General features: G+C 48.2%; 1 protein-coding gene across 1 annotated transcript in view; it reads right to left on the reverse strand.

Annotated features, from left to right (window-relative positions):
• Positions 1 to 386: 386 nt before the first annotated feature.
• Positions 387 to 27,861, reverse strand: part of SORCS3 (sortilin related VPS10 domain containing receptor 3) — a 429,816-nt gene continuing 402,341 nt past the window's right edge. Inside the window, exons 20-27 of the mRNA XM_067537027.1 lie at positions 23,413 to 23,546; positions 17,789 to 17,912; positions 14,847 to 14,959; positions 13,070 to 13,201; positions 11,118 to 11,217; positions 6,881 to 6,986; positions 1,752 to 1,912; positions 387 to 542 (exon numbers count right to left, since the gene is read on the reverse strand). Of these exons, the coding sequence (XP_067393128.1) occupies positions 478 to 542; positions 1,752 to 1,912; positions 6,881 to 6,986; positions 11,118 to 11,217; positions 13,070 to 13,201; positions 14,847 to 14,959; positions 17,789 to 17,912; positions 23,413 to 23,546 (935 nt within the window). The 3' untranslated portion in view covers positions 387 to 477. The remainder of the gene's footprint in view (positions 543 to 1,751; positions 1,913 to 6,880; positions 6,987 to 11,117; positions 11,218 to 13,069; positions 13,202 to 14,846; positions 14,960 to 17,788; positions 17,913 to 23,412; positions 23,547 to 27,861) is intronic.

Here is a 27,861-nt window from a genome sequence, read left to right on the forward strand (position 1 = left end):
TGTTTAAAAGAAAAGGACAAGGACAGTACGCAGAGTGGGCCCAACCCGACTAAGACCTGCAAGTCATTGGGAGTTGAGGGCACTCAGCACTTTGCAGTATCAGCTCCAGTGTCTGATTTCCTACTGGGGGTGGAGGGGGGAAGTGGATCATTTGCCTGAGACATTGCAGCTGAGGCTTCCGGATCCACCAAGGAGATTTAGACACACGATTTACGTTCATTTGAATGCAAACCGGGCACTCAAATCCCTTAGCCCTGTAGTCTCAACCTTCACTCGTTGTTTTTAACCCAGGGGAATCCTCCAAATGCTAAGCATCCACCTGCTGTTTATGAATGCGGCCCTGGTAAACAAAACACCTCTCCCAAATGAGGATAATGACATCTCATTTTCTTTTTTTAATAATAATAATAATTATAACAATAATAATAATTACAAATAAAAAGCCAGAAATGCTGTCGACCAAGTGGATTCTGGGCATTAAACACTAGTGCAGTTGGGGATTTCCTTTGTGCTTTCGCTGTTCACAACTGTCGAGATGCCTCCTGAGGAAGACAAGAAGGAGAAAAGGGTCAGAGTAGCTCATGAAACAGCCCCGTCTGTCGCCTCTTGCCCGCCGGCAACGTGCGCACATAAGCCACAGTGCAGAGGGACCCAGTAAGAGTGAAGAAGTCATGCGGGTGGCACATACCCCACATTTTTTGCAATGGCAGGAAACGGATCACATGAGATAAGTCTGCCTGGACCTAACTGGGCCGTGCTCCAGGATTCTCAGCCTTGCGGCTGCATCCACCCCCCTCCACTCGACATCACCAGAGTCAAGGTGAAGCACGTGTGGGAGGCTCGCAGCACCCCCTTTCAGCCATCACACATTGCTACATGGCAGTGGAACCCTGGCTAGATGGGAAGTGGGAATATCCGTCTGGAAAAGGCCGAGAACCACTGTAACAGAGGAAAGTGCAAAGCCTCCCTGCTCTGGAGGGGAAATTATTCCTGACCCCAGACGTGGCCATCAGTCCAACTCTGTGCATGTGAAGAAGACCCCCATAGCAGTGATCTTCACTATTTTTCAAGCGGGGGCATGGCAAAAAACCTGCAATGTGATAGCCACATCAACTACTAAATTAACACATTGCTTGCTGCTCCTTGACGATGTCATGTCACAGAGCGACTCGTGTAGCTAAAACTTGTGTTTGTCCATTTCATTAATATCCACAGTTCCATTCTTATCTGCTTTTTCTCCTGTTTCACTTTCCGATTTTCTCTTCAGCGGAATTAAGAATCTATCCATTCTTTCCAGGAACTCACCGGAGCCAAAAAGCAATACCCGACACAAACGGCTAAATGGCTACATTGGTGGCTATGGGAATGTTATGGTTATTATACAACGGATATACGTAGATGTACTCATTGGCGCACACCATGCCATGTGGTCAATGGGACGTGTAAAGAACTTTGATAGGCTCGGGACATATTCTAATGTTAAAAATAAAATAAATTGGAATATAAACAATTTGTCAGGGAGCTGCTCTTAGAGTCAATGAGAGGCACCACTGGCTCCCGGGCCTTGCAATGAAGAACACTGCCCATAGTGAGGTGTCCCGTCCCATTCACACCCGGAAATGCCTTTGCTACCCAGGTCACCGTCTGTTCGCTTTCCTGAACCCTAGTGACCTGCCAGTATCTCCAGGCTCAGCGTGCTCTCCGGGTTGATCATGGTCAGGAGAATGCCTGAGAGGGCAGCAGTGCCCTACCTATAACCCGCGTATCCAGTTCTTTGTCCATAAGCTCCTCGGGGTCAGAGAACTCGCTCAGCGTGATCTTGGGGGCACTTTCGCTTTGGCTGACGGAACCGATCATCTCCTGTTCCTTGTCGTGCTGGACTTGAGCGTAGATGTTAACCCATGGGATTTTCCTGCCAGGGAAAGGAAAGCAAGACACCTTTGGCATTGCAGAACTGTAGCTCATTAGCGCAATTAAACCAGGAATAGCCCCCATAGCGTGTTACCCAAGACACTGTGTCTCTTAACTATTCTATGTATAAGGAAAGCACGCTGGGGTCAAGGAGCCTGATCTTCAAGGTGCCAAGGAAACTCCCCGTGAGTCCAACAGGAGTTGAACGCACCCAGCACCTCACCAGGGTGTTTAGCACCTGGCAGGATGCGACCTAGTATGGTGATTGCTGGCTCTTTAGTGATTGACCCTGGATTAGCATCATTTGGAGTTTGGTAAGACTTGGCGGCCTCAACCAACATCCATCGCTAGGTGTTGCACACACAGAGTAAGAAATGGCCCCTGCCTCAAAGACCTTATAATCTAAATTGATGAGACAGGGAAAGGCGGAAGAAAGGTATTATTATTATCCCCCTTTGGCAAATCAGGAACCAAAGCCTGGAGAGAGAAGTGATTTGCCCAAAGTGTGGATGAGCCCTAGCAGGGATGGCAATTTCAGAACAGTAGGAACCGCATAGAGATGCCAGAGCGTGTTAGTGGGATTTGTGTGTGATCCCCTCCTGTGAGCTGGTTTTGAACCTTTTTTTTTTAAAAAAAAACACCTCTGAAAGGACCCCAGGCCATGCACTGCGAGCTGCTGGAACGGAGACTCTCTTTGTGCCAGTCCAGGCAGAAGGCAACGCCCAACTTTGCCTAACTTTCAAGTGTAGACCAAGCCTCGCACATGCTCTCTTTCCCCACCTCTTTCGGGAGAAAAAGGGCTCCATCTGCTAAAGGCAGCCACTCTGCTACCTCTCTGCCATTGCTCAGCCTGAGCCTGCGTGGATGAGGAAAAGGGCTCGCCACACCTCTGGCAGGGAAAGGTGAGCTCCGTCTCATGAGGATACCACTTCAAAATACAAAAGGCGTCGCTATTCTACATCGAAGTCCACACTTCACAGGGATGTGCTTGTAAACTGCGTGCCTTAATCAGCAGCAAAAGAGATAACAACGCTGACAGCCCAGTGCTCGCCGCCAGGATTCGGGCTCAACGGCTCGCCGAGGTGACTGGGATGCTCACGCCTGGGAGCCAGTATTTCAGGCAGTCAGCAGACTCGGACAGGCAGCTTACATTCCACTCGTCTTCTGGAGGCTGTTCCCAGCCAATACAGGCTGGAGAATTTTCTCCCCCTCTCCCCCCAATGACAGCTTAGGGTCTGGAGAATAAAACCGCAGCCACCAACTATACCAAGAATTGTTGTCAATGGTAACGGATGGAGAACGTACCAACCAGGGGCGGGGGAAGAACAGAACACACCCAGTCAAGGGGAAGGGGTGCAAACACGTCCAGCAAGGGATAAAGGGGAAGGCAGGAGAAGGCTCTATCCATCAGGGGAAGGAAACCAGACCCCGAGAAGGGCTTCAACAGGCCAGTCGAGGTTTGGGAGTGAACAGGATAACTCCAGGAAGGATGGAAAGGCCAAGAAGATGCCTGTAGGTGCAGGGAACCGTGGCTCTGTTTTCAGAGGAAGCGGCAGCGGGGAAGTGACTGTCTCAAACGGCATGTGTGGGAGGGAGGGGTGGGTGAGAACAGCTCTTTGCTGTGGCATGGAACAGAGCCTCCAGCTGCCTCTGGGAATCAGGGAAAAAAACAAATCCGCACACGCAAACACCCCTCCATAATCCCATCACCCCCCCCCCCCCCAGGCACGTCTCTCTAATGGGTGACCTCCAAATACATACACACTTCTTTGGCCACCAGGGTCCCAAGCTGGGAGAACAGGTGGCAGCAGGGATCTCTCATGTGCCCCCTGTGTCTATTGCTTCCAGACTCATAATAAGGAGGCTCTGTGAGAAGCAGGGGCCTGCCAATTCTATAGATTTGCAGAATTAAACATTCATGCAGCCACATGCTCCCCCCGCTTCCCTAAACAGCATCTCAGTATTCAGCCACGGATGCCAGCTAGTCATAAAAGTACACACTGCCAGTGGACCGACAGATCAGAGGGCGTGGGAGACTTTCTGCCCATTTCTGCATGAGGAGCCGTCGCATGCTTTAATTTCTAATGCAAAGGGTCAGCGGGTTTGGGATTTAAAGCATGTTTTCTGCTCTGTGGCCCTGCAGTTGGGCATGCTGGGTTTCTGATTTCACTCCACCCTTTGTAATTTGCACCGGCGGGTGCTGGGTTGGACAAAGCAGCTAATAACGCGCAGCCCTAGCCCCCCATTTAACATGCTCTGGTTTAGCCACAGTTCAGTTCTACAGTCCAGACCTGTACTGCCCCATGCCTTTGGAGAGAGTGTAGGGTGAGGGTTTCCCACCCCTGCAGCACAACCAAGTCATACCAGGCACCTGTCTAATGATCCAGCCTGGGGAAGTGGAAGGAGCATGTAGGGTGGGCAACACTTTTCAGGAAGGTGGCCAGGTTTAGAGAGACTGCACTGAGGATGCCCCCGTTCTGGAGCGTAGGGGCTATCTTCCAAGGGGCCTTCTTAAAGCAAGCTGGTTTGCCAAGTTGCCTGGTACCTCTTCGCTGCATTCAGCAGCTGGGGGAACCCGAGCACTGACTCCTCTTTACTAGCCCACTCCCCTTTTACCGTGCCCCAGACACAATGAGACTAGAAAGCCTCGTGTGGGGCCACAGGCAGGGAAGGAAAGATTTGGGATTTTGCATTAGTCCCAAGGGAAGATGCCGATGGAAGCCCAGCCTCCAGCCCCCACATCCTAGGGCAGAGGCGTCATTTGCCATCTCGCTGTGTCTCCCGTCCCTGGCACCTCGTCAAGAACAGCATCCCATGCACCGGCGCAGGGCCGGCATTCTGCTGGGAAACCGCATTGCATCACAGCGTAGGAGCAGACAGCAACAGTGCAGTGGCTTTGTGCTATTGACTGGACAAGCGGACAAGGCTGTAACTCTGCAGCTGAGCAGATGAAAAACCTGGGCACTAAGGGCTTGAACTTACTCCACTGAAATCAGTGGAAGCTTTCCCATTGACTTCAACGGTGGGATCAGAACATTAAATTCCCATTGACTTCAAGGGGCTTTGGATTAAACCCTTGGGCAATGGTAGCAGCCGATTTAAAATTAAAAAGCTCAGAAATGAGCCTTTCCTTTTAATAAGTACAAAAATATTGATTTCAATTTGGAGCATACAGTCCACGCCCCTCTGAGTGACGGCTTTCTACTCTCGGGCCCCAAAGGCTGCCTACAGCCCATGAATGCCATTATGTGGCAGAGTCTCACATCACGCAGAAGAAAAGTCAGAGAGGGAAGCATAAAGCTGGAGCCTGTCGGGGAAAAGCTCTGGTTTGGGCTTTAGAAGCTTCAAACGCATTCATGCCAGGAATGAAACAAAATCAGATCCCAATCTGCAGTTCCAGTCTGGCTGCCGGGCTGGATCTGGGCATGCAGCACATTTTCACACAGCAGGAACCTTACTGGATACAAAGACTACCTAAGAAGCATCCCTATTAGCCAACAAATCACACTTGTCCCATAGTTTTCTTTGACATCTTGAGGCAGCAGAGTATAATGGACACAATGCGTGTCCTGACTGCTGCTTGGGAACGGGGCATTTATATCAAAGTCTGGTTAAGGCACCTTCGCACTCAACGTGAAAGTATCTGTTCTCTGCGTGTCAGACACAGACAGGCTCCCCGTTGGGTCCCAACAGCTGTGGGTGATGGAGACCGATTCCATGATATGTACAGATGCCAAATGATCAGCTGGGTTCTCATTTGGATTTTGAACTGCCCCCTCTAAATTTAGGGGTGCTCAATCTCGGGTCCTTGTTCAAGCCCATCTCCAGCGCTGATGCGAGGCACAGTTTGATTTTTCAGGTCCCGGTGAGCATTTGCAGCAGTGAGTTACCCAGGGGGGGAAAGGTCTGTTGATTCGGGAGCAGGACAAACGTGACGTGGAAGTGACAGAGGGCGATTAACACTGGCTCCCACGACATCATGTGTACACTGCTCGATGGAGGGCTTCTGCGTTGTAATGCTAGCGCTCAGCATGGGGGGCTGCCTTGCATTCAGTCCGATACAGGGATTAACTGTGGTGAGCAACGCGTGGAGACAAAACTCATTTCCTGGGACCAGGCAATAACAGGAAACAACTATCCAGGGCCTGATCTCCCTGCGCCTCCACCTATGCAAAGCCACTGTAAAACACTACCCCATTGTGCGATGCTTGAACACAGCTCTCCAAACCTCAGGGTTATCCTTTGTCCTTCTCTCCCTTCCCCCCCACCCCTTAAGTAAGTCATTGTCCATGATCACTAAGATAAGAACTTGCCGCTAGGTCTCAGCCTTCCAAATGCAGCAGAACACTGCCGATCTGAAATCCCAACGAGCTGCTATACTTCGGGCGTACAGTATGTGCACCTTTTCCAGGGAAACGGCTGCACCTGTGTAACTCATTGTCCACTTGGCAGTGTTTGACTGCCTGGCCTGCTGGAAAGGCAGCAGTCAGCCCACAGCCCCAGTGTCCGTCACAGCCCTTGCAGACAAGAACGTTTAATCTTTTTTGGCTTTGGGAGAGTCATTACATTCCTGAGAATCAGCCCAAACCAATGGCTAGATCCTCAGCTGGTGTGAACAGGGGGTGCACCCCTGAAAGCCGGGGGCCACATCCTCAGCTGGGGTGAATTGCTTCATGGAAGTCAGTGGGCCGGATACTCAGCTGATGTAAATCAGGATAGCGCCACTGATGCTAATAGGTTGGATTCTCAGCTGATGTAAATGGGCACAACTCCACAGAAGACAAGGGGAACTATACCAGTCAACACCAAGTGAGGTTCTGGCCCCTAATCCTCTCTCTAATTCAACCCTAGACCCACCATACCAAGGAGCCTGGCTCTCCTACTCTAAACTCCATATTTTCAGCATCCCTCTGCCAATCTTCCTTGGACCCTCTCCCTTCCCCCCTCCTCCAATAGCGCCTCCACATACCTTTTAAATTTGTAGATTAAAAAAACTGCCAAGCCGACAAAGACCACCGACAACAACATCAACATCGCCGAATTGCTGTGCCCTGTGCTGGAGTCCACGAGCGGTGCTGCAACGAAAAAGGGCAGACATTATATTGGGAAGTCATTAATCAGGGGGAGATGGGCAGCAAGGAGCTAAAGCCGGTTCTCTCTTTGCAGCGTCTGCTTTAGTATCACCGCTGCGTGGCACATGCTGTTTGAGCGAAGCCAGCTGGTATGAGACAAGTCGATTCCCCTGCCTTTGAAAGAGAAACTCCTCTTTGAGATGGACTTATGAGGAGAGGCTGAGGGAACTAGGCTTGTTTAGTCTGCAAAAGAGAAGAATGAGGGCGGATTTGAGAGCAGCCTTTAACTACCTGAAGGGGGTTCCAGGGAGGATGGAGCTAGGCTGTTCTCAGTGGTGGCAGATGACAGAACAAGGAGCAATGGTCTCAAGTTGTGGTGGGGGAGGTCTAGGTTGGATATTAGGAAGAAGTTTTTCACTAGGAGGGTGGTGAAGCACTGGAATGGGTTACCTAGGGAGGTGATGGAATCTCCATCCTTAGAGGTTTTTAAGCTGCAGCTTGACAAAGCCCTGGCTGGGGTGATTTAGCTGAGGTTAGTCCTGCTTTGAGCAGGGGGTTGGACTAGATGACCTCCTGAGGTCCCTTCCAACTCTAATCTTCTCTGCTTCTTGGATTCTATGGCACTGTGTAACAAACAGCTCCTGATGAAAAGGCAGAAGCAGGCTCTGCTCAGACAAACTAACCGCTCCCATGTCAGTTTTTCGGGCAGTCTCGTTTTAAGTTTTCACTGGGGCTGGAGCAGAGGCACAGCTCTGAAGGGTGAGTCAATAAGACTGGTGCCAGGATGTTTTTATTTTGGTGTCTTATGCTGGCGAGGCGCCCAAAGCAAAACCCTTCAATCCAAACATCCCCCCTGCAACTTCCAAAATTCTGCAGCCGTTTGCAGCTCTGCCCCACCTCTATTAGATGTGTTTTGGGTGATTTATAGCATAGAGTATGTAGTGCCTTGTGTGTGTAGCTGCTCCCACAGCTGGCCTGGGGCAGAATTCTCATGGCCTAGCGGTCAGTGCGCAAGATTGGGACTGAGAATGAAGAACTTCTGAGTTTAATCCCAGCACTGATCCTCTAGCTTTTTGCAAATGATTTGAAGTAGCAGCTGAACTTTTCTGAACCTGCAAAAAAACATTTGATCCAGGTTCAATTCAGGTTTATTCTTCTAACTCTCCCTTGCTTATATTGCACCGTAGACGTGGAGGAATCTACACAAACAAAATCACTCTTTGTCCATGCCCTGCTTCTTACAGCTGAAGGGTCTGACGCTGCCAGCACCTTGCTCTCGGAACACCCACTGACTTTCATGGAAGAGCCCAGCATGCGAAAGCTTCGCTCAGACTCTCATTCCTGGAAAAGGACAGGACCTCCTTTCACCTGAATCTAAATGCTGTAGGGGGAAGGGCCTGAATCAAACGTTCAGATCCAAGCAGCCCTAGATTTTGAGAGGCCGGAAGGCTGTCCAGAATCTTCACCTGGAGCTGAATTTTGCAGTGTCAATATTGATAAGAAATACTGAATCCTGAACTTGGGGGTGATTGAAATCAGGATCTGGGTACAGATCTGACCATTTAATTCTAACCTGCTGTCCATCCCTGCCCCTGACCATCAAGGTCTATCATTCTCCCCCGGAGAGAACTGTCTGAGAGGAGCTTTTTGTTGTTGTGGGGCCTTATGATTTGTTTTCTACCTCTGGGAAGGAACTTGCTTCCTAGTTAAAGCAACCTCAAAGCCTTAAATTAGCCAGTGTCAGGCTGCACACTGCCATCTACGGCCTGAGCAAAGGCAGTAGCTGGGGGAGAGGTCACGAGCCATGGTCTAAGCTAGTTCTTGGCTCTCTGAATGTTTCATGAATGAGGAATGTGAATCCCGTTATTCTATGAGACAAACTCAGCAGGAACCAGAAACCCCATTCCCTTTAATGGGATCACTGAGGTATTGCACATCAGAGCTGGCCAGGTAATTGCAAGGGACGCTCATCAAGAGCCAGGGCAAAAGTGAAAAGCTATCCAGCCTCTCATCCCTTGCTAAGAGCTCCGCATCAGGGTCGGCTGTAGGGATGCTGAGGTGTATTATTCTGCTGCCTGAAGATGGAGATGGGTAGCTCGTGCTTACACTTAATGAGGGCTAATCTGTAGAGATGAGTCACTCTCAGGGAAAGTATTCCTCTGCCAGATGCCTAGATTTCCCTCTCATGCAAAGAGCAGGAGCGTCCTGCATAGGACTGTAAGAGTGACGATAGAGCTGGCTGGGAATTTTTTTGGTGACACGTTTTCTTGTCGGAAAATGATGAGTCATCAAAAGTGAAACTTTTCACACGAATAAATCAGCCTCGATGGAACTTTCACGGGGAAGGTTTTCTCAGGTCCGTGGTGGAATTTTGTCCAGAAGAGAGAGAGACTCCAACTGTTAAAACTCTCATCTGGGACATGAGAGATTCAAGACCCTGGTCTAAGGCAGACAAAGCAGAGACCAGAACCTGAATCTCTCACACCCTACGTGAGCAACCCTAACCACAGAGGCTATGGGCTATTCTCTCCCCCTCCTCCTCCCCAGCTCTAATTAGCAATAAGGGCTTGATCCAGTTCCCGTGGAAGTCAATGTAAAGGCTCTCATTGATTTCCCTGGGTGCCAGATCAGAGCCTTATAATGTATCTTTCATCTGAGTGTGTCTCAAAACACACTTTACAGATATGAATGCGTTAATTAACTAAGCTCCACAATGATGGTATTTTTTATAAGTGGGTAAACTGAGGCACATCACAGTTACCTCTCCCATTTTCAAAAGGGCCAGAAGACTTTGCACATCTCAGATTTTGGGTGCCCAACTGGAGATAGTTTGGGCCTGATTTTCAGAAGCCTGGAGCACCCCAGCTCCCATTGGCTACCCACTGGAGATGTGCGTGTTCAGTGCTTCTGGAAATCAGACCCAAAGGGTGTCCAGGTGGGGGTGCAAAAATTTGGGCCAAGGTGACTTGCCCATGGTCAGTGACAGAGCTAAGATTACAGCCAGGAGGCCCCAGTCCTCTGCTCTAACCACTGGACTACATTTTTTCCCTGGCTGATGTCAGTAAATGGTTTAGATGCTTCGAGAACTGAGGGTGGGCAGATACCTTCCAATCTGACAACAGAGCAAGGGCCAGTGAACCATCTGAAGAAGGTTAAATTCCAGGTCTAACAACAAAGAACCGTGAACTGTTCCATGATCCCCAGCAGCTTCTTGTCATGTGTGGGGTTTCTCCAGGAAATGGAGCAAACTCCTAAACAAGCCATTCGCCTAAAGCAAGGTTTTATCAGCCCTTTCTCTTCTTCAGCTGAGCTACCTAGAGTCACGGGAGAGGGCTGGGCTTTAAACCCAAACTCAACGACAGCCATTACAAGAGAAGCACCCCACAGAATGCTGGTGGAAGCAAGCTCTGCCGCTGGTCGGACATCTCTGAAGAACATCCCTTTCCAACATTTAATGCCTCTCCTTTCAATCATCTCCCCCGCAAAGCTTAAGCTCACACACGTCCAGTCAAGGTGGGAGAGCTTTGCTGATCTAGTCCCGCCTTGGCAGGAAGGGTATTGGGTTATCGTGGGAAGCTTTGAGGAAGGAAACAATTTAAAGGAGGGGGGATAAACATTAGGAAGGGGATGTTCTTTGGAGGTTCTGATTAGAAATGGGCCTGAATCCCATGATCCCAGATCGGAGCACCCCAAACTCACAGACAATTCAAGTCCCAACCTTGCTCCAAACGGTGTGGCTTTGGCCCTTCTCTAGTGCTGAGTGGCTAGTGGAGGGTCCCATGTTGGGTGGAGAGTGCAGGCTAAGGGGAGCATACCCTTGCATTGGGAAACAGAGAAAATAGCTCAGCCTACCCATGTACCAAGCAGCAGTGCCAATGCCACCCAGCAAGTTGCAACTCTTTCGGTTGGGCTCTTTTGCTCATAGTGTGGGGTCCCCCTTAAATTCTGGGATGGAGCTGGGATGCAATTGCCAGCCTCCCTTCTGCCTCCCTCTGTCACAGCTTGAATGACAGACTCTCCTCTTTCCCCAGTGTCCATCCATCTATATACCATTAGTGTGCTGGTCTGCGTCCCTGCTCCCAGGACTGGGAGAAGTAGCGGAGAAAGCACGACTACGTGGGGCTCCACACTTACCTAACGTTAACTGAGTGACGTATGTGATGACTTTGACACCGGGCTTCAGTTCAAACTGGACCAGGTTCTGGTTGAGAGCATTAAAGAGGATTTCAACAACCTGATGAAATAATCAGAGATATGCGGGGTCAAAATGGACATGAGTACCAGCGCCACAGAACCTCCTGGGATGCACGCAGTCTCTGAACACTAAAACCTAACCCGTCCGGCAGAAGGGAGAGAGAGTGTAAGGGAGGGTCTGTGGGGGGATTTGCAGGAACCCAGTGTTGTTCCATGTGATTCTCCCTGCAGGAAAGCTGGAATTTTAAGACTGCAGGATTGTGCTATAATGTCTTTATTGGAAGGGAAACCAAGAATTGTTGAGTCCTAGAATTTGAGGCCAGAAGTGACCTCCAGATCTAATCTGCCCTCCTGTATGTCACAAGAAAGCGAGACTTGGATAGGAAGAAATTCCTTTGGGATCCCCCTTATTTTCTCCCAACCAACACTCTGAAGGCCTGATCCAGTGCAAATGGACTCATTGGGAGCCTTCCCGTTGAGCTCAACAGATGTTGGCTCAGACCATGGGTCACTGGACCAGTGGGCCAGCCTGGAGCTTCTCCTTTCCTCCTTTTCAAAGCAGAACAAGCCCTGCAGCTCCTATTAAAGTAGGGGCGGGATCTAGTCCTGAAGGTTGTTTAACTCCCAACCCAATCCATTCCCTCTGCTCAAATGACGGGAGCGGTGGAGTGCAGGCTTCTCATAGGCTGGCAGTCCAGCATGCTGCAGTGATGTTTGCATGGTGGCATCACAACGCACTGAGCATTGTGTTGCAATGGAACCAGAACTCATAGACATCTGGGATTTGTGCAGCATTGCATGTGGCCCTACCTTCTATGAGACTGACCCTAAGTCAGTAGAATCCCCACACACAGCTTTCCAAACATGCTTTCGTGCTTCCCTTAGGTGCACCGAGCTACACACTTAAGAGACTGACCTCGTTGGCTTTCAATCAACTAGTGTCATCTCAAAGGGCTGCTCTCGCCCAGCAGGTAACAAGAGCGTCTAAAGTTTCTCTCTGCTCCTCCAAGTTTCTTAATGCCTGGTTGCAGCAGAGAGAGACAGTTCTCTGGGGCGCCTCACGCGAAGCTGGCACTCATACACCAGTGGTGCACCCAAGAACATTAGCCAGAGCTAAACTGCTCTCTTCGGCCGCATTTCACTGCGTGCCTTTGTAGAGATGATAGAATCACTTGGTAATCCTGGCTGAAAGCTTTAGCAGCCCAGTGCTGCTGTTCCTAATTCTTCTCTTGCCTGAATATCGCATTGCCTATTCATCACCGTAATTACCTGTTTATATAAATGGATGACTACTGTAACTTTCAAATATAGTTTGCATGTGCTGATTGCTACTGCAGAATAAAGAGGTCTCATACCAGCAATATACAAGTGGAAGAGCCTTATTTATTTTTTAGTGAGCCTCAGTATGTTATCTTGTTGCTTGGCCCTCTCTCCTTCCATTAGTCTCAGGCCAGTATGGTTTTATGCTCACGACACAACGGATATGGTACCATTTGGTGGGAGGCACTGCTGTAACAGGGTCTCACCACTGGGGGCGCTATGGAGCATGGCATGAAAAAGGTTACGCGCCTCAGTTTCCTCTGAATAAGCCCTTTGGAAAGTCTATTTTTCTTTTTAAAATGGCCTTGCTTAATGAGAAACTGCACAGGTCTCCAGCCCTGGAGATGGACCCAGTTCCCCCAAGCTCCCTCTAAGAGGTTTCCAATGCTGCACAGACGCCGCATATGGTTCAGGGCCTAGCTGAACATGGGACGGGTTTCAAATCCAACAGTGTGGCTGAACAACAGCTCTCCTTTTAGAAAAACGTAAGCGCCCCCGGGTGACTGGACATGCGGAATGTGTCCATGCAAGGTGTTCTCGGAGGTTGTGTCTTCTGTGCTGTCATCGCTCACCTGCTCCAGATCACCTTCACTGCTTTTCCTCCTCTCTGTCGTGTTTTTATGGGGTAGTATGAAGAGCTCAGCGGAGGTGGGCAGGCCAGGAAATACCGCCACCAAAATCTGCTCGTCAGGGACACCCGTCACCTAGGAAGAAGAGCGAGCCGTGGAATTAGAAGTTCACTCGGTGCTTTTTGGTCCCGCCTGCCGTTCATTCATCCTGTTTCCTTCAGAAGAACTAATTGAGCAGGGGCAAGCCAGCTCCTCCCAACTGTGTGGGGGGCTCAGGTTCTGTTATAGGCGCCGGAGCTCTGGTGAGCTGGTATGTCCACTCAGCAGGACCTGTTACAGAAGCTCTTTTAAGGAACCACTCCTCCTCCTTTAGAGCTAAGGATGGGCCTGACTGTACCCATGGATCCAAAAAACCCAGCCTCTGCAAAGGGTTTAAATCCAGACCTACAGTATATCCAGGTATGAATTTTGCACGTCTCCCGTCTTTATAAAAGGCTGACCCAAAAACCCAGATCCAAGCAGCCTGTTTCAACACATGTTGCTGAGCGTACAATCGATGGTACCTGAAAAGGAGGGTGTGAACTCATTATGCACCTACAGATCAGGTTTCTGGTCCACGGCTGCCTACTTTTTATGCACATATGAAAATTATGATCACCTCCATCATTTCCAGCTGAATCCCAACCACAACCTAGAATGTGGCACTTTGGGCCCCTCCCACCCCTTGCCTACCTTATTTCTTCTCTTTCCTATCTCTCTTCTTCTTCCTCCTTGTTAATAAGAGTCTGGCTTAGCCAGCCAAGACTGCATATTTTGCAACCCTGCTGGAAGCTTGTGACCAGAAAGAGGCAGCTGAAAGCAATGCCCTACACAGCCCAATATTGGTACAAGTTTGCCAGGTCTCAGAGCGACTGACAAGCCCATGTGCTGGGCTTGTGTTTTTCCAGCAGTGAGCTCGCAAGTGAGAATCAACGCCAGAGACAGAAGCTGCATTTTCTATCTTGGCTGTTCTTTTCTCTCCCCCTTTTGTGTGTTTGTCTTGTTTTGTCTTCTAGGAAACGGGAACAGACTTTAACAACAGCTTAAGCCCATCTCAACTGACTTCTCTTTTCCTGCAAGGGAGAACTATTACCCCAACTTTAATACCATCTAAGAGACATGGGTTTTTTTCCTTCTAAAGACTCTTTGGGAAAGAGAGCAAGTGACATTGTTAAAATAACAGCCTTATTTAACACTTCACATTTCAAATTCCTTTAACTGTTTTGCTTTCTTTTCTCTATCTTTAATGAAAGGCTAAAAGGATTTTCAATGGTGTGTTTGCCATGATACTATGCAGGTTGAGGTCTTTGTCTGCCAAACCCAAAACCTTGTTTAAAACTGTTTAATGTTGGAAAGGATCTTTGTTATGTTACCATCTTTGATTCTTTGGGCCCATGTATTCCACCTCAACTAACACAACAGACGGGAAATAAGGAATATCTTATTCTATTAGCCACTTTACAAATATGTTGAGTTTGTAAAGTGCTTTGGGATACTTAAGGTTGAAAAATGCTGTAGAAACTTTAATAGTAGTAATTATGCTGAGTACAAATCTCCTAATGCATTTTGTTTTACAATTGCTCAGCGCATTAAGAGGCTGCTGGTGACAATTGCAAAACGACAGCTTCATCATTACTGTTCTTTCCATCCGTTTCTTTTTTTAGCTATTCCGCTATGAAACCCTCTGCATTTTAATTGACTTTCCATTGTTTGGGAAGGAGAATGGGGACCAGGCACTCACCTGCACCAGAGCGCGTTTGATCACTTTGCTAATGTCTTGTCGCCACTCGGGAATGTCAGGATTGTGGTAATCCAGATTAGGAGAAAATGACAAGAGTTGAGACTGGAAATACTCTATGGAGAGAGAAAGAATAATCATAATAATACTTTGCCAGGACATGGGGCCTGATCCAAAGCCCAGGGAAATGAATAAAAGACTTCCATTGCTGGGAATGCCTTTGGATTAGGAGCACAGTTCCTTTTGTCAAACAATCTGAAAGCTAAAAAGACAGATGGAAGGCTGGAGAAGAGAGACAGAACGCCACACTGCAGGACAGAGATACACAGACAGAAGAACGCACCGCACTTATAAAGGGCCTTTCATCCCAGGAACATCCCATGGCACTTTATAGAGGAAAGGGAAGAGGAAACAAAGAGATAAGAGAGAGGGGTATATGCGCCTTTCATGGTGTTTTGGGTTTGGGGTTTGGACATCTAACCTCATCACCTTCTGCTTCAAAGCTGGGATGAAATTTGGAGCCAGTGGCTCAAAATTGGTTTGTTCTCTTGCACTTGTCATGCACTGTGGCCACAGAGCAAACACTGACCGTGAGTAATTTTTTTCCCCCCAAAAGCAAGCATTATCTGTTTGTTCTCCTGGAAGGTAGCCACGAATGGTTAATGCCACACTAAAGCAGACACCACTCGTGCTAATGACACACGTACCCAGGGAAGACTATTCACAAGACACTCGGAAATTACTTCCTAATTAATCGATCGCTGGGGCTGGTTTCAGTTACAGAACAGTTGAAAATACCCAAGCCCAGACCTCTCCTCTAGCCTGCACTGAAATCTCCCCAAGCGCCTCCATCTAAGCAACCCTGCCTCTAGACCTGCCTTCTTGTATCTCTCCGACTCACTCTCTCTTTTCAAGTCTCATCTAATGTGTATCGTTACTTCCTGGCCCACAACTCCCTAATGTCTCCCTGGCACGGCTATCACGTAGCTCTGTAATTCTACTGCAGCACTATAAGCCTAACGGTACCCTGGGAGCTCTTGGCCTCTGAGGCCTGGGATTTGGCTCTCCACAGTCAACAGCAGAGCTCCTTCAGTTGCAGATGTAATGACTCCCTGTAAGGGTTTGGACATGGGTCCTTCACCATCACAGCCTAGATGTCTACCACGTGAGCTAAAGGGATAACTCCCTTAGATGGTAGCAGCAGTAGGTTATTATCCTCTAGAGAACCAGCCCCTGGCAGAGAGCACAACACAAGCTCATCTAGCGTGTTAGGGAGTCAGGTTGCCACCCAATCTAGAGCTTGTGCCCCAGAGGGCCAGCAGTTATACTGACCTAAATCCCGGACTAGACAGTATTATCTCAACGGGAGATCTTCATGCAGCAACATAGCTACCACCTCTCACGGTGGCAGATTAACTATGCTGACGGAAGAAGCTCTCCCATCGGCATAGCAGGATCTTCACTAAAGTGCTACAGCCCAAAATGAAACCAAACTTTTGCATGCTTAACTCAACCCAGCCTCCAAATCTTCTCTGCTTCACCCATCACTAATGTGCACAGTGAAGAGTTTCTGACCGTCCATTCAAAACCAGACAGCAGGTGCATCTCTGACACCTACTGCCTGGGCTGACATACCAGGGTTCAAACTGGTAACCTGCAGTGCCAATCGCATGAGCTACTACATCTTGGTTTTAAGAGCTCCACCTTGCCAGCTACTGCTATAAAAGACTCATCTCCTTTGCGGATTGGGTACAGAGGCGCACCTCTAACATATTCTCACCAGCGGGTTACACAGACTCAGCACATGTGCAAATTCTGTTGGATTCAAGTTTCTTGAAGAAACTTATTTTCCAGTTGCAAACAACAATGATTTCCCAGAAATTTACGGTGCCTCTGACCACACTTGAAATGAGGCCGATTAAATACAGATTTATTTACATAAACTAATAGGAACTGTGTGCTATTAAATCATGTTAGCAGATTATTAAAATCCACTGCATTTTCACAGCTACACGTATTTATCTGGTTGTTAAATCTCAACGTCTAGCTTTCTAGCAGCTACATAGGCATTTCTTTAACATGTAATTATTGGAACAGGACAAACAAACAATGCGACCTTGATCATCTGAAGCGCATATATCTCAAAACTGTGCTATCAGAAGGGTCATGTTCCTGACGTTAGCTGGGGACAACTGGATAATGAAAAGAGAGGGCGGCACAGGGAGAGAAATCTGTGATGTCCTGGGGCTATCCCCTCCACATTCCTGACCAGGACTTTGGAATGGCTAACAGATTCCCCCGCTGTGAGTCCAACCCAGGATTTGTATTTGTGCCCAGTGCAAACTAGGACGGTGAAGGTTCAATAAGTGCTGTGTGGATTCCCATGCAGTGCAGATATGAGCTGTATAGCTCATAGTTACGTATCTTACTTGATGTCTTAGGCTCTGATCCTCAAATACATTAAGGTGCCTAACTCCCATTGATTTCAAATACCCCACTGATTGCAGTGGGAGTTAGGTGCATAAAACCTTCTGAGGATCTGGACCTTAGTGCCTTGATTTTTTTGGAGTTCCCAGTAACCTGGGAAATAAGAGAGCCCAGGAGGCATTCCAGACCCATTGAAGGGGGTGCAGCAATTTAACTACAGAGCTTTGCAAGATGGATTTAGCTAACGTGCTTTAACCGAATCACTCCCTTCCGGGATCCTCCCTCGATCAAACCTGCTCTCTGGTCTACAATTGGGACAACAGGCCCTGACGCCTGCAGTCAGAGGATCCCCCAAACGCCTCAAGTCCTGATAATCCAAGACCCTGGGGTAATCAGGCTTGTCCTGTACTGAGGCTCAAAAAGGAAGTTACTGCCTGCTTTCTTCCTCTGGAGTCTGGAAGACCCTTGGGTTCTGCCTGCCCCCGGCTTGAGCTTCACGTGAAATTGACTGAGCATACCATGCACTGCGATGTCCTTGGTGTCCTGGAGCAGGGCACTCCCAGCAGAGACCTGCACCGTGATGGTGTTCTTCCCCTCAGTGGCGAAGGTGTAGGAGATGCTGCTTTCTAGGGTGATGAGGGGCTGCAAAAGGCAAACACAAGCAATGATGATGCAACCTCATTCTAGGACTGGTCATAAGCCACCCTGGGGTTACAGTATCTTCTTGGAACCACAGAAATGCCTTGTGCCGTCGGCTAATACAGCATTGCTCCTCGGGGCTGTCTGCATTAATAAAGGACTCAAGTCACGACCCTTCCCTAACTTCCCTTATGGAGACTCTCCCACAGCCAGGTGCATCTCTCACTCTTGCATATGTTTCCTGGAACTCAGGCAAAAAGGTTCCTTTTGCTGAACTGCCTCCCCTCACTCCTAGTTATACCCAGGTAGAGCATCACGCGCAGCTCCACGCTTGAGGAGACAATATCTGCAGACTGCAGTATTCTTCCCTCCTAGCCCACAGCTGCGGGTTAGCCAAGCTACACACAGAGATGGACTTAAACCAGAGTGTGGAGCCAGATCAGACCCGCCACACATCCCTCACCTCATTTGGATGTCTACCTCCCCCAAATCTGCAAAGCGTCCAGACCTGGGGTGTGGCAGTCCGGTTTAACCTGAGCTAGATATTGAACTCTGCCTATCTATCTCAGTAGCACCATGGCTCTCTTCACCATCGTTTCTGTGGACTTGACATTAATACAGGCATCACCGCAACACCCCGGCAAGGGAGGCAGGGTGGTGCAGTGGATGGAGTGCTGTAGTGGAACTCAGGAGACCTGCATTCTACGCCCAGCTTACCTGGCCTCTGTGCCTCAGTTTCCCCATCTGTGAAATAGGAATAATGACACAGACATCCTTTCTAAAGTGCTTTGAGGTCTACTGATGAGAAGTGTGTGGTATTATTATTATTCCTGAAGACAGATGAGAGCTGAACCACAGAGAGGTTAAGTGACTCAGCCAAAGTCACATGGAGAGTCTGTGACAGAGCCAGGAATCTGACCCCTTTGTCCCAGTCCAGTGCCTTAGCCACAAGACCAGCCTTCCTCATAAATAAATCCACCCAGTCCCTTACACCTTTGCTTTACAGCTCTTACATTTTACTCCTATGAGATTGTCAGTTTGCCTGTGTGGGATGAGCTTAATCCTTTATTTCACAGCAGTGGATCACTTGTGCCGTTTGACTAGCCAGATCTGAGTTTTATTTGGCAGGACTCAGGCTAGCAGAATTTGCTCTCCTTGAGGAACGTAGCCTTCCTTTGCTCAAAAGACCTGGACCTCACCAGGAGTTGTTAGGCAGATCCCCGTAGGCCAGATGTTTTGGTCCTAGGAGACTCCGAGCCAGAGTGAGTGAACTTGTCTGTCACACTAGCCCTATACTGCTACCTTATGCCTAGGGGACTATACTCTCACTACGTCTAAGCAGAAGAACTGGGCCTTTCCAAACCGCAGGGAACATTAGCAACTGTCCTAGATGTTACCGGCCATGATTCCATCCCAAGATTACAGCAGCCAATGCTTTCTTTAAAACTGCCTTTTTCTTGTGTGTGCACGTGCTGGAAGGTCTGTTTCTAGGGCTGATTTCACCTGCATAATGCCGTTTTAACATTCAAGCATTTCCTTCGATTTAATTAAAGCGTCAAGACCTGGAAACTAACTCTAAATTAAATCAAGCAGTGTAAGAGTCATTTGCGCAAATGTATTAGATAGCTGGACACATTTATTAACCCAAACCGGTGTTAATCCAAGCAAACTGGCCTTTGGTTATATTGCAAAACTAGTGGACCAGCCATTAAATACAGTGGCTCTGTCTGATGTGCGCGGGGGAGGCGAGTCTTGTCCAGGGTGTGCTTAATATGGACGTTGCTCTGCAGTGGGGCTCCGTAAAGAATAGATTTGAGTGCAGGGCGAAATGTGTCATGCACTGGTGGGATTGCGAAGCAGCACATGAGGCGTTAGGTGCTGTCTGTGAGGCCCAGTGGGTGTTACAGGAGCAGCGTGGCTAGAACTTCAGAGTAGATCCAATGAGTAGCAGCTAACAGAGTGCTTTATTCACCGCACCCAATACATCGCATGCCACCGTCACAGAATGCACGAACAGGATAGGATGCTCCTACCCCGCCGTGCAGCAGATCCAAAGTGCCTGTGAGAGGCGAGCCATAGTGTTTCCTAGATGTCGCTATCAGACCTCTGCAGGGTCTAATAACACAAAGGTTCACTCTTCGATCTACAGAGGTTCCCGAGGATGGACAGGCCGTGTGGAGGGTGTCTGCAGAGGCAAAAACGGCTACAACTTCCCCTCTTCTCCTGTGGGGGGAGGCCAGAAACGGCAAGTGGCCAGAGCAGGGAAGGGGTGTGCTAGTCTACTTTAAGCAGCCTACTGAGATGGAGGCTGGAAAGCCTGCAGGCGTGAGGCGTTTTACCCAGGGAGGTGCAGCAGGAGCTCGGCGCCAGCAGCGCCGCAGCGGAGCCGGCGGGCGGTGTGCAGTTCTGAAGCGGGCAAGGATTTTCCTGCCTGGGAGCCAAATGCGCTCAGCGATGCAAAACAGCTTCTCAGAACAGCCGCTGCTTGCCGCCACTGGCGGCCTCCCTCCGGGCAGCATCCACAGAGAGGATCCAGAGGGACCTTAATGCTGCTCAAGCTTGAATATCCATGGGGCTAGAAGGGGCTGGTGCTCCAGAGAGAACCTAAGCCCCATGCTCCTCTCCCTCCTGCCCCACCCTAGAGAGCCCCTTCCCACGCAAAGGCTGCTACAGAGAGGTGGACACTTCTACAGAGAGGGCAGATTTCCCCTTCTGAAGAGAGGGGCCCCACGCTCTGATCCCAGGAAGAAAAGGATGGTAATAGGGTCAACTGCCCCCCAGCACTTCCTGTCAGGAGTCTGTCCCTCTGCACAGGCCCTCCCCACTAGTGCCTTCCCCCCGCTGACTCAGGCCCTGCAGGAGTCTTGCACACACGCTCTGCAGCCTGTCTACAATCTCCTGAGCTCCCCCTCTCCGTTACATCCCCCTGGTGCTCCTGGCAGGGCAAGCGCTCTGATCTCTGCCAGGTGTGCCTCATTCTGTCATCAGGACCGGCTAGCTCCAGCCCGCCAGTCCCTAATGGCTGACCCACCGTGGTACAAGGACCCAGAGGGAAAAAAAAGAGTCACCCCTGCAAAAACGTTCACAGTTTCAGTCAGGAAGAGTCGGAAAACGCATGGTCCCTGAGCACAGCAATCCACTGTGCACTATGACAGGTCATTTGCATTCTCCCCAGTGACACTCTATTATTTTTCCAGTAGATGTTGTCATGCAAGACCTAAACAAACATACAAGGGCTGGGGCTAAGGCTGAGTCACCCCTATACATTCAGGGTGCCCGGCTAATTTCCTATCAGACACCAGAGTTCTGGAGAGAGACTGGGCGGCTGCACTGTATCTACGTTCCCTTTGCCTTCCTTAAACCAACTGCTGCAACGTGACAGGGCACGATTCTGGAGCCTGGGTGTATTTGCAACATATCTGGCTTTCAGGGTGAGGATGTAGGGAGCAGTCGGTCTAAGGCAATGGATTAAATCGGTGGTTCCCAACCTGTGGCCCATGGGGGCTTTCAAAGTGGTCCTTGGCTCCCCTCCTGCTGGCTGCAAAAGGGATCCACTGCCTAAGGACCCAAGCAGAGAGCGGCTAAAAGACCAGTGCAGGCTTCTTGCTACAGCCAAGAGGACGGGAGATCAGCGCTGCCCTCCCCCTGGCTGTAGCAGGGAACAAGGCAAAGCGCTCCGCCTGGGTCCCTAGGTGCTGGGGTCCCTGCTGGAGCCAGAGGGAGGGGAGCTCTGATCTTCCGTCTCCCTAGCTGCAGAAGGGAGCCATTGCCTAGGGACCCAGGTGGAGTGCACAGGGCTACAGGAGATGTGCAGTTTCCCTGCTGCAGCCAGGGGCACAGGAGATCAGCGAGGAGGCAGCCTCCTCACTGAACTCCTTCCATCTGGCTGCAGTGGGGCGGGGGAGGGGGGAGCTTCTGGCGGAGACTGATGGCCCTTCAGAGTTGTAACAATGATACCTGTGGTCCTCGAGCCAAAAAGGTTGGGAACCACTGGATTAAAGTCTATAGGCAATTCTGGATCCCTGAGTTGACGCAGGTGAAGGTGACACAAAATGATACCTTCTTCAAAGAGCCAGCCCCACTTTCATTAACAGAATCTGATGAGACTAGAATGATGAATGATCATCTCTCTGTATTACTAGCATTAACTATTTTTAGAACATGCATTTCTAACGCATTCCTTCCAACAGCATCTATATCTGCCTATGCTTTTCTATCCACTGGTTTGAGATTTACACCGAAAGGCAAAGGAGTCCACTGGAAACCAATTACTTACTGATCTGAGAGAATCAGCAAACCAACTGCAGAGCTGTTAAAGCTGAGAAGAAATTTTCAGCACCAGTTAGCACTTAACTCCATATTCCCATCTTTATCTTATTTTTAAAGGCTCAAATTTTCATACCCCATCCTTAACATGACCTCCAGGTTTGCGGGCATGAAAAACTGCAGGCACAATTTTGCACCTGCAAATGTAGACTGCTTTGAAGGCTGTGTCTTCACAGCAAAAATAGATGTGTTTTTACATCAAGATAGCTAACTTGAGGACTTGCTTTGATGTAGCTAATCAAGATCAACCCCAGTAGGGGAGCAAAAGCTATATGAAAGCAAAAATCACACCTTTTGCAGTGAAAACAAAGGTTTAGTTCCTGATTTCACTTGTGAATCAGGGATGTAGACACTGAAGTGACCAAAAAGACCTTCATAAATATGGGGTGGATACAAAATTGCGACCACACATTACTTGTCTTTGCAATTTACATCCGCAAAAAATGGAGGACATTGTCTGAAATTGTTGCCCACAGGTCTCTCAAACAATGGAACCTGCATTAAAGAGCATCTCAAGGAGGCAATCTCCTGACTTATTCCTTTAGAAACACCTCCAAAATCTCCCGCATAATCCATTTCAGTTTTTTATAAAGAGACCCTTTTTAGCAGGCATCTGATTTTTGCCAATCCCTTCGCTTAAGATAAGTTTCACTTACATCTCTAATATGAGCTAATGGCCCTGAACTATAGGCGTGGGCAGGCAAGAACAATTCGTTGCGAGTCCAGATTGAATTTCTAGACACTGGTGGCTATTTGAACACCAGCGGCTTTAAAGTACTATGTTGGAATACAGCATTATATATGGTATACTGGTATATAATGGATACACTGATAGTTACTTGAACATCAGCCGCTGTTAAATGCTGTGTTGAAACCCAGCATTATCCAGTATGTAGTGGTATATAATTTTGTTAAGTTGCAAGCAAACTCTGGTAATAACAATGGTTTGCCAAGCAATCACACCAATAATAAGCAGCGGTAAAAACGTAATGATTCCTGCATCACAATAACAAGGGGGAACATAAATCACAAAGGGCAAAGTTCAGATAATGAACAAATCATTTTAGATCCAGAAAAACAAAACCAGCAAGAGCACCGTGTTTTCATTGCTGCTCAGACAATTTCCTGTCCTGTGAAGCCACTGAAGTAAGTAAAATATGATAAAAAGGGCTAGTACCTTGGTGCTGTTACCAAACCACCAGAAGTAGGTGAGGGTGCCTGATTGATTTGGCCATACCACCGCGCTAATGTTGACTTCCTTATTCCTGATGGCAACGAAGGGGACGTTCAGATGGACGTGTTCCACTGGACCTGTAGGAGGTGATCTGATTATTACAGGTATTGAGGTAAATGCTCCCTACGCAATATTCTACAGTGATGCAAACAAAGCTCTCTTCTTTTTGAAGTCAATGGAGTTACACCAGCATGCATTCGGTGCAATGCATGAGAGAATCAAGCCTTTAATGACACTTAATGATAGAAGATTAACAGCCAGATTAACAGCCCTGTAAACTCAATTTCTTTGTTGAGCTTCTATAGGGTTGCATCATAGGAAGCAGCGGTGCAAACTTCCTCCCTGCAGCCCAACCACTGGGTCTCAGACTAGGAACTGCAATGCACAAGCTGTTAGGGTTTTACAGGGTGATTTAGACTCTCTGCCCATTCATACCTTGGCCTGCTGCAGCCAGCTGTAATGATGCTTTTTATATCATGGACATCCATCGGCTAGGAACCATACCGAAACCCACTAATCCATTGTAGAGGCCACCAAACAACTCTCAGATAGCTACAAATTTCAACCTCAACCAGACAAAGCAGGGTCCTCTAGGTGAAAGGTTCATAACTATCAAAACCAGCAAAGGATGGTTTAAGGAGGGATTTGAAGGAAGATAATGAGGTGGCTTTGCAGTTATCTATGGGGAGCTTTTCCCACGTGAGCGGGGCATCTCAGGAGAAATCAGAAAGGTGATTGTTTGAACACATAACTAATGAGTAAGTAATACTGATGGCCAAATGAGATTCGATGAGCCTCTGAACTTGTTATTAGCTGTGTCGTGCAGCAGAAATACCAAAATGTTTGAGGCATTCCTGAGGTGATTAAAACCAGGTAGTGATAAGAGTCTCCTAAGAGAGCTTGTTCTTATGAGATGTCCAGAGCAAAGATGTTTGAATAAGTCTGGGCAAACATCTAAACTTCTGGCTCTTTGCTGATCTAGAGCCGCATCTGGGAACTTCTTGGTGTCAACTGTCATTGGTAGTATTTTCCTCTCTACATTTGTTAATTATGGGCCATCTTTTATCTTTCTACAGTAAGAGCCCTGAAAAGGAGCGAGAATCAAGAGGCGAAAGTGTTTAGTAAACAGGTAACTGCACTTGCCTCCAGAGTGGTTGAAAAGGGAGCGATGCAGCAGTCAATCTTGTAGCAGCCGCAAATGGCCAGAAATAACTCTCGTGCTCACTCCCAGTGCATGACAATTGAGATTTCAGTTCCTCACCACAGAAATGAAAAGAACAAGAGAAAAAACAGATGGAGAAAACGCTAACATTTTCGGTTGGAACTTCAGCTTTTTCTCCATCTGTTTTTATTTTTTCCTCCTCCTTGCTTTATTTCTTGTGGGGGACCAAATTTAAATTGAGAACTGTGATGCACTAGGCGTGCTAGCGTGTTGCTGATCATGTCTTCCTCGTGCAGTTCCAATCTGGTAGCTAGATGGATTTTGGGTGGGTTTGTGGATAATACTAGGTCTGGGACTAAGTAAAGCTGGATCCGATTCCCTGCTCCGCTAAGACTCCCTGTGTGACTCTGGGCAAATCACTAAATCTCTCTACTTTGGCTCCTTCTTTGTACAATGGGATGTGAACTCTTTATCTATTTGGCTTGTAATTGTAGGGCAGGGACTGACTCTTCCTATGTATATGTACAGCACCTAACACAATGGGACCCCAGTCTTGTTTGAGGTCTTTGGTGCTGCTACAACAGTTATCTCCTTTTGACGGGGAGAACAATACAGCCAGACACCACACGTGTGCATTAGCTTTCCAGGAGTGGTAGTGCTCTCTCAGTCTCCGAAAGGCACATAGAACACAGGTTCTGGGCCTCAATATACTCTGAAGGAGACGTCTGAAGGTCTGTTTGCTTTTAAGTCCTATAAACATGCCACAGAGCCAAGACTTGGTCAATCAGTTCCTCTGTTTTAAAGGGAATTCTCTACTGGCTGTTTACCTGTATAAAATACCCTCAGCAAACACCCTTGGTTTCCAAGAGCAGAGAGACTTCCTGAAATATCTACCAAGAATACATGGAAGGATGACAATTAACCCCTTCACTGGATGATGATAATATGTGTTATCAATTTTCATGCTTTCAGTCAGGAAGAATATTTCTCTCTTTGGGGTGTCTAGCATTCTAGCATCAGCCAAGTGTATTACTGAGGGGAGCTGTGGGTACCCTTCCACTGAAGCAATCTGGAAAAGATCCCTATCAAAGGGCGGGACCAGATGAACCAACAGCGTCTGCTGTTATGGAAACTTTAGTCTCAGGACATGGCAAGAGCTCTTGTGAGATCATCTGGGTATTCCTTCGGCAGGGAAAAAAATCAGGAGATGGAGAGCATAGACCATGAGCAGATAAGGGTGGGGAACAGTTGGCAGTTCTGCTGATGCCAATGCATCAAAGAAAGGGGAACAAGAAGAAGTGAGATTGGTTGTTGTTGAATGCAGGGGGTGATTCTGTTTAGCTGGAGTGCTCCAACCCTGTCTATCCTCCATTTATGAGGATGGTTTAATATTTGTATGCAGTAGCGTACGAGAGTCACAATCAGGCGTCCAAGTCCCACTGTGCTTGGTGCTGTACAAACACATCACAAAAAGACAATTTCTGCCTAGAGCTTGCAACCTGAGTCAACAGGTGGTTACACTCTGAGATGACTATGAACAGCGCAATAGCCAGGGGACACAGCACACCAGCTGCCTAATACTAGGAGCAGGGCACAACATATAACAATCACTACCGACCTTCCCTATTTCTAGAGTTTATCATCATAGGATCTAAGTGCTTTGAAACTATTCAGCCTCCTGAGATAGTGTGAAACAAAGAGTGTCAAATTGGGCGAGGCATAGCAATGCAGAGGGGGCTTTAGACAAAGGGAGCTTACAGAGTTAGTTAGTTACAGAGAAGCTACCACGCTTGCACGCAATGGGATCAACTCTATCGTCCAAACTGTGTTTCTCAGCGAGAGGGTCGCATATACCCCTGGGGTTTATGAAAGGCAGTCGGTGGTCACGAGGCAGTGACATTTTTATTGTAATCTTAGGCAAAGAAAATATCCCATCCCTACTCCCCACCCCTCCCTTCACCCTTCAAAATCAACTGCTCTTTGTTAGTCTTTCCACACACACACCATTGTACAGGTTTTAGCTGATACATTTTTTAGTCTCACTTTGCTAGCAAATGTAAAGGGGCCGCGCAGATGTTTGACTTCAGACAAGGAGTCGCCAAGCTGAAAGGCTTGAGAAACACTAGTTTGCGGCCCAGAGAGCGAGCTGGAGTGTTTATTTTATTTCAGCAGTAATGCGAGGAACCTGCAGGCCTATATCCCGCCAGACATTCGCTTCAGCACTTAGCATCAGGCTGTGAACTTTGGCACAGATAAATGGCCTAACAATCACCCCTCAGTTTTGGGGACCAGGAAATAGCGTGTGGAAGGGGCGATTTTGGCCATAACTGCACCAGCCAACCACAGGAACATGAGCCAACGCCAGCTTTTGGATAGAACATCCGCAGATATCTGGCCACAAGAGTGCCATGGCAACGAAGTGACGTACAGGATGATAAGTTGAGATCATTAATATACTAATCTATAAGAGAAGGGCACCTCGACATTATTAGGGTAGGGAATTACAGATAAGGAAGAGGGGAGAAACCCATAATGAACATGCATTAGACATAGTAGTGTCAGCGTAACATATAATAAAAGCTGTATCCCAGCCTGTGCCGAATGATGGATATTGGTGATGCTGAGGAAGATGATGGTGATGAGGAAGGATGGTGATAATGGCTAACATTTCAGGTTGTTCTGCAAGGGACGGTGTGAGTACATGGCTCTTCAGATGTTCATTCTGTATTATCTCGATCTACCTGGCTGGCTTGGAGTGTTTGTGACTTTGCTAAAGGCATGACTAAACTACTGTGAATACAGAAGAGTTCTTCAACAACTGTGCACCTCGGGGTTCCCAACTGAACAGTAATTTGAAGAATATCAAGCCTTGATCCTGGGACAAGAACCTGTCAACCCTCAAAGCGGTAAATGGAAATTTTTTCAGTAATCAATATAATTAATACTTAATCTATAGAGCAGGCTGCAGGTCTCACGGGACAGTGATGGGATCTAAGAAGATGAGGTGGAAGAAGACAGAGGGACTCAGCAAGGCCAGGTGAGTCCCTGGCTCTAGAATCCTCGTCATCAAACAGCAAATCCAACAGTACAATGAAATAATCCCTGAGAAATCGGTTGCCATTACTGGCTAACAACTACTTATGTTAGCTAACGGCCCAAAGCGAGGCCAAGAGCAGTTAATGCTCCAATAACTGGCTGTTAAATGCAGTTGTGATTGATTCTGAGGGAAT

The sequence above is a fragment of the Emydura macquarii genome, unplaced genomic scaffold, assembly GCF_026122565.2.
Source record: "Emydura macquarii macquarii isolate MOO-44397 ecotype Brisbane River unplaced genomic scaffold, CSIRO-AGI_Emac_v2 contig_3692, whole genome shotgun sequence".
Taxonomy (NCBI): Eukaryota; Metazoa; Chordata; order Testudines; family Chelidae; genus Emydura; species Emydura macquarii.